This window comes from Carcharodon carcharias, chromosome 8, assembly GCF_017639515.1.
Source record: "Carcharodon carcharias isolate sCarCar2 chromosome 8, sCarCar2.pri, whole genome shotgun sequence".
In the NCBI taxonomy this organism is placed as follows: domain Eukaryota; kingdom Metazoa; phylum Chordata; class Chondrichthyes; order Lamniformes; family Lamnidae; genus Carcharodon; species Carcharodon carcharias.
This window is the reverse complement of record NC_054474.1, coordinates 16,698,924-16,711,472: the sequence shown is the minus strand read 5'-3', so window position 1 is coordinate 16,711,472 and position 12,549 is coordinate 16,698,924. Positions and strand designations below refer to the sequence as shown.

The 12,549-nt window shown below is 45.6% G+C and overlaps 1 protein-coding gene and 1 non-coding gene across 4 annotated transcripts; both read right to left on the bottom strand.

The window, feature by feature from the left end:
* Nucleotides 1-4,297: 4,297 nt before the first annotated feature.
* On the bottom strand, nucleotides 4,298-9,961 carry med7 (mediator complex subunit 7). Of its 3 annotated transcripts, none has more exons than XM_041194320.1 (2): nucleotides 9,866-9,961; nucleotides 4,298-6,198 (listed from the first exon to the last, which is right to left on the bottom strand). In XM_041194320.1, exon 2 carries the CDS (start codon nucleotides 6,176-6,178, stop codon nucleotides 5,489-5,491), a length of 690 nt encoding a protein of 229 aa, XP_041050254.1. In that variant the 5' UTR covers nucleotides 6,179-6,198; nucleotides 9,866-9,961; the 3' UTR covers nucleotides 4,298-5,488. The 3 variants fall into 3 exon arrangements, with proteins under 3 accessions (XP_041050254.1, XP_041050256.1, XP_041050257.1); XM_041194322.1 differs by lacking the exon at nucleotides 9,866-9,961 and adding an exon at nucleotides 7,862-8,339; XM_041194323.1 differs by lacking the exon at nucleotides 9,866-9,961 and adding an exon at nucleotides 7,651-7,835.
* A 1,785-nt stretch (nucleotides 9,962-11,746) lies between these two features.
* trnas-uga lies at nucleotides 11,747-11,828 on the bottom strand. Its single transcript has one exon. It is a non-coding gene; the product is annotated as a tRNA-Ser (tRNA).
* Between the last annotated feature and the right edge of the window lie 721 nt (nucleotides 11,829-12,549).

Genomic DNA, 12,549 nt, shown 5'->3' with positions numbered 1-12,549 from the left:
GGGCAGGATGACGTCCGGGGTTCCGCCCAGCAACATCCCGCGTCATTTTACGTGTTGGCGAGCAGGCCCCGCCCCCTGCTCGCCAATGGCAAAATTCAACCCATAGAAAATAGAATAGGAATCAGAGTGTAGGAGAATAGGAGTCAGTCATTCAGCCTTTGAAGCCTGCTCTACCATTCAGTATGATCATGACTGATCCTCTATCTCAATGCCTTACTCCTGCCCCCTCCCCATACCCCTAGATGCCTTTAGAGTATAGAAATTTATTTCCTTCTTAAATATATTCAGTGTCTTGGCCTCCACAGCCCTCTGTGGTAGAGAATTCCACAGGTTCACCACCCTCTGAGTGAAGAAGTTTCTCCTCATTGCAGTCCTAAATGGCCCACCCTGTATCCTGAGACTGTGATCCCTTGTTCTGGACCTCCCCCCACCCCACCCCCCCACCCCCACCCCCCGCCCCCCACCAGCCAGAGGAAACATCATCCCTGCATCCTGTCTGTCCAGCCCTGTCAAGAATTTAAACATTTCAATGGGATTCCCTCTCATTCTTCTAAAATCCAGTGAGTACAGTGACTGAAGAATTGAGTTCAACAACTTCAGACCATGAACACTCTCCTCTAACTTGACCCCTTTTTTAACCCCATTTTTAAAAAATGTATTTTTATCCATTTATTTTCATTGGTATTCAATTATTCATTGTTTTATCCCTCTTTTATCCTTATCCCTTTTTCCATCCTTTTTCCCCAACCATCGCCCCCTCCCCCCACCCCACTCCCAAAAGGGCCATCTGTTACCGTTCCATGTTGTTCTTTCAAACAATGCTAGCCTTGTTCTGCTATTAACACATTCTGCTTTACTACCTTAATGTCCTTACCAGCACTTCCTTTAGCCCTTAGCATGACCATTAACACTCCCTTTGTCTTTTCGTCCATGACATCTTTGTCAATCTCTCCTTAGCCCCCACCTATCGCTGGTCTTCTATCCAGCTTCACCTGCTCCACTCCCTTAAACAGTATAAATTTCATTACATTTCTACTCTTCAGCTCTGAAGAAGTCATACGGACTTGAAACGTTAACTCTGTTCTCTCTCCACAGATGCTGTCAGACCTGCTGAGCTTTTCCAGCATTTTCTGTTTCACACCAGTGAATATAGGCCTAGTCTGCCCAATCTCTCCTCATACAACAATCCTGCCATCCCAGGAATCATTCTGGTGAATCTTTGCTGCACTCCCTCTATGACTTTTCTTAGGTAAGGAGACCAAAACTGCACACAATACTCCAAGTGTGGGCTAACCAAGGCCCTGTACAGCTGCAGTAAGACATCCTTGCTCCTGTACTCAAGTCCTCTGGCAATGAAGGCCAACATACCATGTGCCTTCTTAACTGTTTGCTGCACCTTCATGCTTGCTTTCAGTGATTGGTGTACAGGACAACCAGGTCCCTTCGTACAACATTTCCCAATCTATCACAATTTAAATAATACTTTGCCATTCTGTTTTTTCTACCAAAGTGGATAATTTCACACTTATCCATATTATACTGCATCTGCCATGCATTTGCCCACTTACTCAACCTGTCTAAATCGTCTTGAAGCCTCTTAACATCCTCCTCACCACTCACATTCCCATCTAGTTTTGTGTCATCAGCAAACCTGGAAATATGACATTTGGTTCCCTCATCCAAATCATTTGACATATATTGTGTATAGCTGGGGCCCAAGCACTGATCCCTGCAGTACCCCACTAGTCACCGCGTGCCATTCCAAAAAAGACCCATTTATTCCTACTGCTTCCTGTCTGCTAACCAATTCTCAATCCATGCCAGTGTATTACCCCCAATTCCATGTGCTTTAATTTTGCACACTAACCTCTTATGTGAGACTTTATCAAGAGCTTTCTGAAATCCAAAAATACATATCTCCCTTATCTATACTAGTTACATCCTCAATAAACTCTTGTAGGTTTGTCAAACATGATTTCCCTTTCATAAATCCATGTTGACATTCTCTAATCCTGTTGATATTTGCTAAGTGTCCAGTCATCACATCCTTTATAATAGACTCTAGCATTTTCCCTACCACTGATGTTAGGCTAACCAGTCCATAATTCCCTGTTTTTCCCTTCTCTCCTTTTTTAAATAGTGGGGTTACATTTGCCATCCTCCCACCTGCGGGGAGTGTTCCAGAATCTACAGAATTTTGGAAGATAACAGCCAAAGCATCTACTATTTCCATGACCACCTCCTTTAGTATCCTGGGATGTAGATCATCAGGCCCTGGGGATTTCTCCAGCACTGCTTTTTTAGTGATACTAGTTTCCTTCAGTCCCTCCTTCTCACTAGGCTCTCGATTCCCTAGTGTTTCTGGGAAGTTATTTGTTTCTTCCTCCGTGAAGACAGAACTAAAGTAGTAGTTTAATTGCTCTGCCATTTCCTTGTTCTCCGTTATAAATTCTCTCATTTTGGAATGTGAGGGACCTACGCTTGTCTTCACCAATCTTTTTCTTCTTACATACTAATAGAAGCTTTCACTGTCCTCTTTTATGTTCCTTGCAAGTTTACTCTCTTACTCTATTTTTCCCCTCTTAATCAATCTCTTGGTCCTCCTTTGCTGAATTCTAAACTGCTCCCAATCTTCAGGCTTGCTACTTTTTCTAGCAACTTTGTATGACTCCTCTTTGGATCTAATACTATCCTTAATTTCTTTTGTTATCCATGGTTGGGCCACTTTTCCTGTTGTGTTTTTGCTCCAGAAAGAAATATATGGCAATGCATACATTCTTTCCTTAAATATTAGCCATTGCCTATCCACTGTCACCATTGCCTATCCACTGTCACCATTGCCTATCCACTGTCATGCCTTTTAATGAAGTTCCCCAATCTATCATAGCCAACTCACGCCACATACCTTCATAGTGTCCTTTGTTTAGGACCTTCTCTCTGTCCCGCTCCCCATGCCCTACTCCATGGGACGCCATCTCTGCAATGGTACTCCTCTTCAGGTCATGTGACCTGTAGTTGCACACCATTTCACTTTCCTTTTCTTCTGCGCACGTGAGCAGGGCCGGTTCCCAGCTCAAAGTGAAAATGGATGAGCTGCGCACTTACGGCCATTTCCCGGCTGGCATGTGTGGCAAAGTCCTGAGGCCCGCCGGGAACAGCAGTTCTCAAACTCTGAGGTGAGTATTCGAGTCTTGCAACACAAGTGCTTTACAGTTAATGTGATGCATTTGAAGCGTCATCGTCGTTGTAAACCGAGAAACACAGGAGTCAATTTGCATAAAACAGCCATGTGAAAAAAACGACCAGAAATGATAAAATATTTCTCAGCTGGACGTTAAAGATCCCACACCACTCTTTCAGAGAAGAGCAAAGAGGTTCTCTCCAGTGCTCTGGCCAATCTTTACTCTTCAATTGGCATTACTAAGAAACAGGTTATTTTGCTCATTTTCAAATTGCTGTTTGTGGATTTTGGTGAGCACAAATGGGCTATCACATTTTCTACTATAAATCAAAAGTAGCTAATTGGCTATAAAACCCGTCGGGATATTTTTTGGGGGGCTGCGAAAAGTGCGACCATAAATGCAAGTCTTTTTTTCAGATAATTCATTTTAATAATGTTCATTGTGTGGTAAACACTGGCCAGGATAATTCCCCGTTCTTTGAAATAATGTCCCTGTACTACTTTACTACAACGGGAGAGAGCAGACTGGTCGTCTGAAACATGGCACCCCTGGCAGTGCTGCGCTCGCCCAATACTGCCCCTCCGGCAGGGCTGCTCTCCCCCAGTAGCGCCCCACCAATGGTGCAGCTCTTCCTCAGTACTGACCCTCCGCCAGTGCAGCACTCCCTCAGTACTGCCCGCCTGACAATGCAGCATTTCCTTAGTACTCCCCCTCTGCCAGTGCAGCACTCCCTCAGTACTGCCCGCCTGACAATGCAGCATTTCCTTAGTACTCCCCCTCCGCCAGTGCAGCACTCCCTCAGTACTGACCCTCTGACAGTGCAGCAGTTCCTCAGTACTGACCACGTGACAGTCGCCCCTCTTTCTATTGGGTATCATTCCTCTGGCCATCAGAGGGCAGTGCAGATTATATGTCGGTGTGTACATGCAGATGGACCCATTAGCAAAGAGAGCAGTGTGAATTTGTGCTTAATTAGCAAAATGACCAGATTGCAACTAGAAGCACTCACTTTTGAATCAGAATGGAATTTAAAGAAATACAAACTCCTCTGCTTGCTGCAACATTTTTTGCCAGGAGGGAGAATTAATATTGGTAGGGAACGAAAAAAGGTTGGATTTCAGAGAACAACGGGCAGCAGTGCCTTTATTGTGAGACAGCATTGCTTCATTTAAGATTAAAATGAAGTACCAACTTTCAGCATTTGATAAACCCCAGCATTGTCATTACTGTTAACATCAGTGCAAATCTCACAGACAGTCTCCAGGCTAAATTGGTTTTTACCAAGAGCCTGAATTCAGACTTTTGTTCAAATTTTCCCCAGGTTAACTTCAAACCCAGTGCCCCATTCAGTTAGGCAATGGAAGCCCTGCAATCCTGCACCTACTCTAGGACTGACTCAGGAATCAGACTCTCAACGATCAGGTGCGTGTGCTTGTGGAACAAGACTTTAAAGGCAGGTGAACACAGCATTAACATTCAGGGAGCAAGCACAGTCAATTTCTGCAGGTGTAAAAGAACAGGTAACTCTCCTGGCATAAATATCACCTCAATTCCCAACAGACAACTCGAGCACACAAAACTGTTTCAGGGTATCACTGAAACAGTTACTGGTAGCTACAAACTAGCTCAAACCGAGCAACATAATCGCCTGGGAAGAGGGGAGAGAATTGAGGTGGGGATGGGGGTACTTTGGCAAGGTTAACGGAGAAGAGGGGGATGCGGACACACGGGTTTTGTCTTCTCAAATTGAAAGCATCATCGGCCAAGTTGTTTGCTCCACATCAGTGCTGCTTCCCATGTGATTATATGACTGCTGGGAACGCGATGTTTGGTGTTTGATATTTGGGAACCAAATCAAAATGGAAATAAAACCCAGGGAACACGACTTGACTCCTCAGCACTTGTTACATGTGGTTTCTTACAAAGGTGGGAATGAGGAATGAGCGGAACAAGGATCTCCAAAGGCGAGGGAACCAGAGAGATGTGGGACCCTCTGTGTTACATTTCAGAAGTACTTCACTGAGGGGATGTGGGATGCCCGAGGTTGTAAAAGGATTAATGCAAAATCTTTAAGTCAATGCACTTCTGTGCAAATTCATTGCCTGAAATTTGTTGCACTAATAGTTCCAGTGCTTATTCAGGCCTCTCCAGACACAGTCCACAGTCTATAATCCTACTATAGATGAAGGGGAGAGTCTAGAATGACAATTTCTCATGTCCACTAGCAACTATATTGAAATCCCATCAACTCTATCAATGTCAGCCTCCTCTGAAGCAGTCTGGTGTATTTACAAGTGAAGCCATGTCTATGTCATATTGTCAATGATGGCACACATGGCTGCATCTTTGTCACTAACTTGTTCATTCTTCAACGAAGGGTCCACCTCTGTTTCCACCTGCCCACAGGTGACACGCTCGTCTATGTCCATGGGCTCAGCCTTCACCTTGGCCAGGAGGCCCCCAGCCTCCGGCAGGTCATCAGGCAGCGAGGACAGGCTGCTCTGGATCAGCTCCACCACCCGGTCCAAATGCTTCTGGAACCGTTCAGCCGTCTCCAGCCGCTGCCTCTTCTGCACCTCCATCATGACTCGCAGGGTCTCCCTGGCCTGATGAGGACGGTACTCATTGATCAGGTGGTGCATGTGAACAAACAGGAGTTTGAGGTCCTCCAGTTTTTCCTCCCGTTTGATGCTCCCGGGGCTTTTGATCAAGATGTCCAGGAGGTCCAGGAAGTTCACCAGAATGGACATGTTGAGCTTCTTAAGCTCCTTCTTGTGGTCAAACTGCGAGGGGTGCAGCCTCTCGATGCCCTGGCCTTCCAAAGGGCGGATGATCAAATCATCACACTGGAACTGGTTGCCAAACATGGTGTAGCTGTCTCTGATGGGAGGCGGGGGCTTAGGGGCAAAGCCTTTGCGGACATTGTCATCTGTATACTCCTTGTAGTACTGCGCCGGAGGCAGGGGCAACGCGCTCACCTGCTGTGGCTCACCCATTGCACTCAACTGAAGTGGAGCTACAAGAAAAAAGATGGAATGAGTTCAAAGCTGTTGTTTTACTGTTCGTTCTAGGCCAGGCTGCCGTTTCACTGCCAGTCCCCTTGTTCAGAGAAGGTGGCGAATGTCTCAATTTTAAAATTCTCACCCTCGCTTTTAAATTCCTCCATGGCCTCACACTCTGCCTATTTCTGTAATCTCCTCCAGTCCTAAGAGATCTCTGCACTCCACCAATTTTGACCTCTGTGCATCCCCAATTTTCACTGTCAGCCATACCTGCCCGGAAATCTAGAATTCCCTTCCTAAACCTCCCTTCTTCCTTTAAGACATTCCTTAAAACCCCTCTCTTACTGTTCTAATATCTCATCAGGTGGTTCAGCGTCAAATTTTGTCTGATAATCACTCCTATGAAGCGCCTTGGGTCATTTTAGGCACTATATAAATGCAAGTTGATATGTTGAGCTTTCCTCTTGAACCTCTGCTGTGCTACATGGTTTGTTATTCTGTGTAGCGACTGTGAACCGAGTGACGTGCTGGGCCACTGGAGGGGGGTCGATCACGTAGGTATGGAACAAAAAAATCACAATAATCCGAGGCTAATCCACACAACGCAATGTTTAAATCTCGCCATGCAGCTGGAGAATTTGAATTGGTTAATAAAAAATAATTGGATATTAAAAGCTGCTCAATACCCGAGACCTTGAAGCTGTCAAATTCTCAAAAATTCAAACACCCACTCCCAAATCCAACTCCTTCATCCATGCCTTTATTACCTCCGGACTTGATTCCAAAGCACTCCTGGCCGTCCTGTCAACTTGCAACCTCTCCATAAACTTAGGATCTTTCAAAACCCTGCTGCCCGTGTCCTAACTCGCGCCAAGTCTGGTTCACCTGTCACCCTCTTGTGCTTGTTGACCTACACCAAGCCACCATGGCCTCACTATTTGAATTTTCATTCTTTTTTTTCAAACCCTTCCTTAGGCCCGTCCCTCCCTACCTCTGTAATCTCCTCCAGCCTTTCAACAATTTGAAATCTCTGCACTCCTCTAATTTTGGCCTCTTGAACACCCCCAGTTACAATTATGGGGAGATGGTGGTGTCATGGTAATATTACTAAACTAGTAATGCTAAAGCCCTGGGGACATGGGTTCAAATCCCACTATGGCAGCTGGTGGAATTTAAATTCAATTAATAAAATCTGGAATTTAAAAAAAAGCTAGTCTTAGTAATGGTGACCGTGTATCAATTGTTAACCTATCTGTCTGGTTCACTGATGTCTGCTGTCAGGCTTTCCTGGTTTGGCCTATGTGTGACCCCACACCCACAGCATTGTGCTTGACTCTTAACTACCCTCTGGAAATAGCCTAGCCAGTTCAAGGGCAATTAGGGATGGGCAACAAATGCTGGCCTTGCCAGTGACGGCCACATCCCATGAAAGAATTTTTTAAATGTTTCAGCGTTGGTGGCCATACCTTCAGTCACCTTGGCCGAAAAAACCTTGGAGGGTTCTGATGAAAAGCCAGCAATCTGCCAGAGCTGCTGAGTACTTCCAACAAATTTATGTCAGATTTCCAGCATCCACGGAATGTTTCTTTCCTCCAAGGCCCCTTCCCTAAACCGTTCTCTTCTCAAGTCAGATGTTCCTGAAAAGCTACCCCTTTGCCCAAGCTTCTGGTCACTTACCCTAATATCTCACCATGTGGCTCAGTGTCAAATTTTGTTTGATAATTACTCCTGCGAAGCTCTTTGGGAGGTTTTGCTAATGCTATATAAATGCGAGTTGTCATCGTTATGTCCTTCAAGGACATAAAACCGTGACCTTTCCCGGTCTGGGCCTACGTGACTCCAGTCCACACCAATGTGTTAGGCCCTGTGAAGTGGCGCAGCAAGACACTCAGTCGTACCAAACCCCCACCAGGCGATCCAGGAAACCCACCACCTCGAGCAACTCAGGGACGGACAATAAATGTCAGGCTTCCCAGCAAGATCCACAGAACGGAAAAAGAAATATCCCAGCAAATGTAGACCCACATTAATATGAATAGTCTCAGCCATGGTGGAAAGTTAAAAGCCCCTATACCAAATGGTTAAACCTCCAGACAGAGGTTTGACACCACCAAACCACAGACACTAGGATTGAGCTCCCTGGATGGTGGGATTATACCCTCCACTGACACCCCCCAACCCCCAACCCCATAGGCAATGAGATAAAGCACCCCCCACCAGGCAGAAGGGATTAAACCACCCCCACCCCAGACAAGGGGGAATAAACTTTGCACCACCTCAGACATGGGGGATTAATCCTACCACCTGAGAAAGGAAGATGACAGGGGGAATAACCGCCACCCAAGAAATGGAGGAATAAACCCACCCCCCACCGATCCCCTCCAGCCCTCCTCTGCCTGAGAGAGGAGAATTAAACTCCCCCTGCACCCAGACAAGGTGATTAAAGCCACAGCCTCCTCACGGGGCAAGGGGATTAAACCCATTCCACCCGGAGAAGAGGGATATCCACCCCCCAACAAAGACAGGTGGGAGCTAAACTACCCACCCCAAAGACAGGTGGGAGCTAAACTACCCACCCCAAAGACAGGTGGGAGCTAAACTACCCACCCCAAAGACAGGTGGGAGCTAAACTACCCACCCCAAAGACAGGTGGGAGCTAAACTACCCACCCCAAAGACAGGTGGGAGCTAAACTACCCACCCCAAAGACAGGGGGGAATTAAACTACCCACCCCAAAGACAGGGGGAAATTAAACTACCCACCCCAAAGACAGGGGGGAATTCAACTACCCACCCCAAAGACAGGGGGGAATTCAACTACCCACCCCAAAGACAGGGGGGAATTCAACTACCCACCCCAAAGACAGGGGGGAATTCAACTACCCACCCCAAAGACAGGGGGGAATTAAACTACCCACCCCAAAGACAGGGGGGAATTCAACTACCCACCCCAAAGACAGGGGGGAATTCAACTACCCACCCCAAAGACAGGGGGGAATTCAACTACCCACCCCAAAGACAGGGGGGAATTCAACTACCCACCCCAAAGACAGGGGGGAATTCAACTACCCACCCCAAAGACTGGGGGGGGGGGGGGGGGGGGTAGGGAGAGGAATAAACCACCCACTTATAAACTACCCAACCCCAAAGACAGGAAGGGGGGAATAAAACCTAACCCCCCAAAAAAGGGGGTGTAAACCCTCCTTCCCCCCCAAGACAGCGGGGGGGGGGGAATAACCCCCCCCCCCCCCCAAAACGGGCGGGGGGAAGCCCTCTCTTCCCCCAAAGACGGGGGGTGGGGGGGGGATAAACCCTCCTCCCACAACCAAGACAAGGGGGGGGTGACGCAATTTAACCCCTCCCCCCAACAAAGGAGAATTTACCCTCTGTACATGGCCGCCAGGCAGGAGATGGGGGGCATTTAACCCCCCACGGACGGGGGGGGGGGGGGGGCGGTAATTAACCCCGGATGGTGTTGGGGGGATATTTCCCCCGGCATCGATTCCAGTCCTGGGAAAAGTCCCGGCCGCCAGCAGCGTGTCCTGAACTGGGACCGCGGAGCGAGAACTGAAACCCCGGGGGAAGCTGCCGGCGCCCTCCCCACCCGCTGGGCCCAGGCCCAGGCCACCTTCCCGAACCTTTGGCCCGGGCCCAGGCCGCATCCCCGGCCTCGCCTACTCACCGCGCCGCCGAACCCAGGCTCCAGATTCGCCTCCCTCCTATTGATCGACACCGGAGTGATCGACAGCAGGGTGCCGCATTCTATTGGACAGCCACGCTGCCAATCACAGTATCGTCACAGATCCCCGCCCACAGGGCGAGGGGGGCAGAATTCACAGGAGGCGGGATTAATAGCGCTGAAAGAGGCCGTTCGGGCCGACTGATCCATGCTGGTGCTTATGCTCCAGACGAGCCTGCTCCTACCTTATTTCATCATTTATTTTATTCCTTATTTATTTTATTCCTTATTTATTTTATTCCTTCCTTATTTATTTTATTCCTTATTTATTTATTTTATTTCTTATTTATTTTATTCTTTATTTATTTTATTCCTTATTTATTTTATTCCTTATTTATTTATTTTATTCCTTTTTTTTATTCCTTATTTATTTATTTTATTTCTTATTTATTTTATTCCTTATTCATTTATTTTATTCCTTATTTATTTATTTTATTCCTTTATTCCTTTATTTATTTTATTCTTTTACTCTCAGGTTCTTTTCCACACGAGCCTGCTCCTACCTTATTTCATCATTCATTTTATTCCTTATTTATTTATTTTATTCCTTATTTACTTTATTCCTTTATTTATTTTATTCCCTTACTCTCAAGTCCTTTCTCCTCATGTATCTATGCTATTTTATTCCTTATTTATTTATTTTATTCCTTATTTATTTTATTCCTTATTTATTTATTTTATTCCTTATTTTTTTATTCCTTATTTATTTATTTTATTTCTTATTTATTTTATTCCTTATTTATTTATTTTATTCCTTTATTCCTTTATTTATTTTATTCTTTTACTCTCAGGTACTTCGATTACTCCACATGGTAGCAAGTTGCATTTTATAATTCATCTGTAGTGGGTCGAGGAGCTGCCACCCCCAATCTTCAGCATCCTCTCCCTGTATCACCCACCAAACCCCTACCCTCCCTGAAGGGGTGCCTGGTCCAAATGGCCAACGTTCATGAATCAAGGTGGCTCTTTGACCATGAGTGCAGAAGGCATTACGAAGACAATCCCAAGCTAAGAGCAAAATACTGCTGGGTGCTGTGAGTTCTGACGAAGAGCCACACCGACTCGCAACGTGAACTGTTCTCCCTCCCGGCAGATGCTGCCAGCAGACCCGCTGAGTTTTTCCAGCTATTCTTGTTTTCGTTTCACGCTATTCCAAACCTGGATTTCACCGCCCCCGCCCCCCACCCTCCCTCCAATCCACTATTATTGATTCACAGGAAAGAATGAAGCTGCATTTCGCTAGCGACATCCCAAAAGGCTTTACCAGCCAATGATGTATTTTTGAGGTGCATACACTGGGGCTAATGTAGGGAAGGTGGCAGCCAATTTGCGCACAGCAATATCCCAGAGTTCGCAACGTGATAATTACCTATAAAATGCTTTTTAAAAAAGTATCTTTTTTTTGTGTGTGATGTTGGTTGAGGGATAAATGTTGGCCTCGGGTAAGAACTCCACTGCTCTTTTGAGTGGTGCGGTGGGATCTTTTACATCCAGCTCAGAGGTAGGCAATGCACTCTGAAAGTTCACCAATTTAACAAATAGAATAAAATTGGCATCTCTTCCCTTAATATAAGCGTGACTAATATCTGTGACTTGTTAAAAAAATTTCATTTTAACTCAGTCAAATATATGTGTATGATTCTATAAAATATATAAATTATTCAACAATTGGCATGACTGAACAAAAGAGTCCCCCAGCAGTTCCAGCACTGAAAGATGATTAGAACACAAATTGCTGAATGTTAATTTTGACAGGAAAGGAGAGAGACGAGTTTCTCATCAGCTGGGACTGATTCCGGGGTTAAATTGGTGCAAAACGATTATCGCTGCGAGCAGGGTTCGAACCTGCGCGGGGAGACCCCATTGGATTTCAAGTCCAACGCCTTAACCACTCGGCCATCACAGCACAGAAGCGGCAGCCGGCATCTTGCTTACATCCGCGAAAAGGGACAGGCGGACCTTGGCATTTCATGGGCGGGGTTGAGGTTTTGAGTGATAGGGAGCCCAAAACCCAGGAGAGAGGGGCGGGACCAGACCGTTGAGTGACAGGGGGAAGGGGGCGTGGCCTAGTCACAGCGGAACATGCTTGGGCGGGTGGAAAGACAGACTTGAATTTCTATAGCACCTCTACTTTAAATGAGAGAATTTAATAAATTCAACCTGACATCATATGATTTGTGGTCCTTGGCTCAAAATACAGAGTGCATTAGATCTTTTATTTTTATTCTGTAAATTATGAAAACTTGCTTTTTATATTGTAATTTTTTGTATATTGAGATGTTCATAATTATGCGATTTTTAATTATTTTATACTTTATTTTTAGTTTAATGACAGTCTATAACTATGTTAAGAATTATGCTTACTTGTTTTATTTCTATTATCAGAATATGGCACATGCCACCATGATTTTTCAATGAAGCAATTATCTTTCTACCTATCTGTAACCACAGGACATCCCAGTCAAGAAGCTACTTTTTGAAGTGCAGTCTGTCATATTTTGTTTTATACTGCTCTTGTGAAGCACCTTGGGACATTTCAATCTTTTTTTTGAGAAAAATGTTGTTTTACTCAGCCTTATATAGAAGGAACAACAACAGCTTGTTATTAAAAAGCACCTTTAACTTTG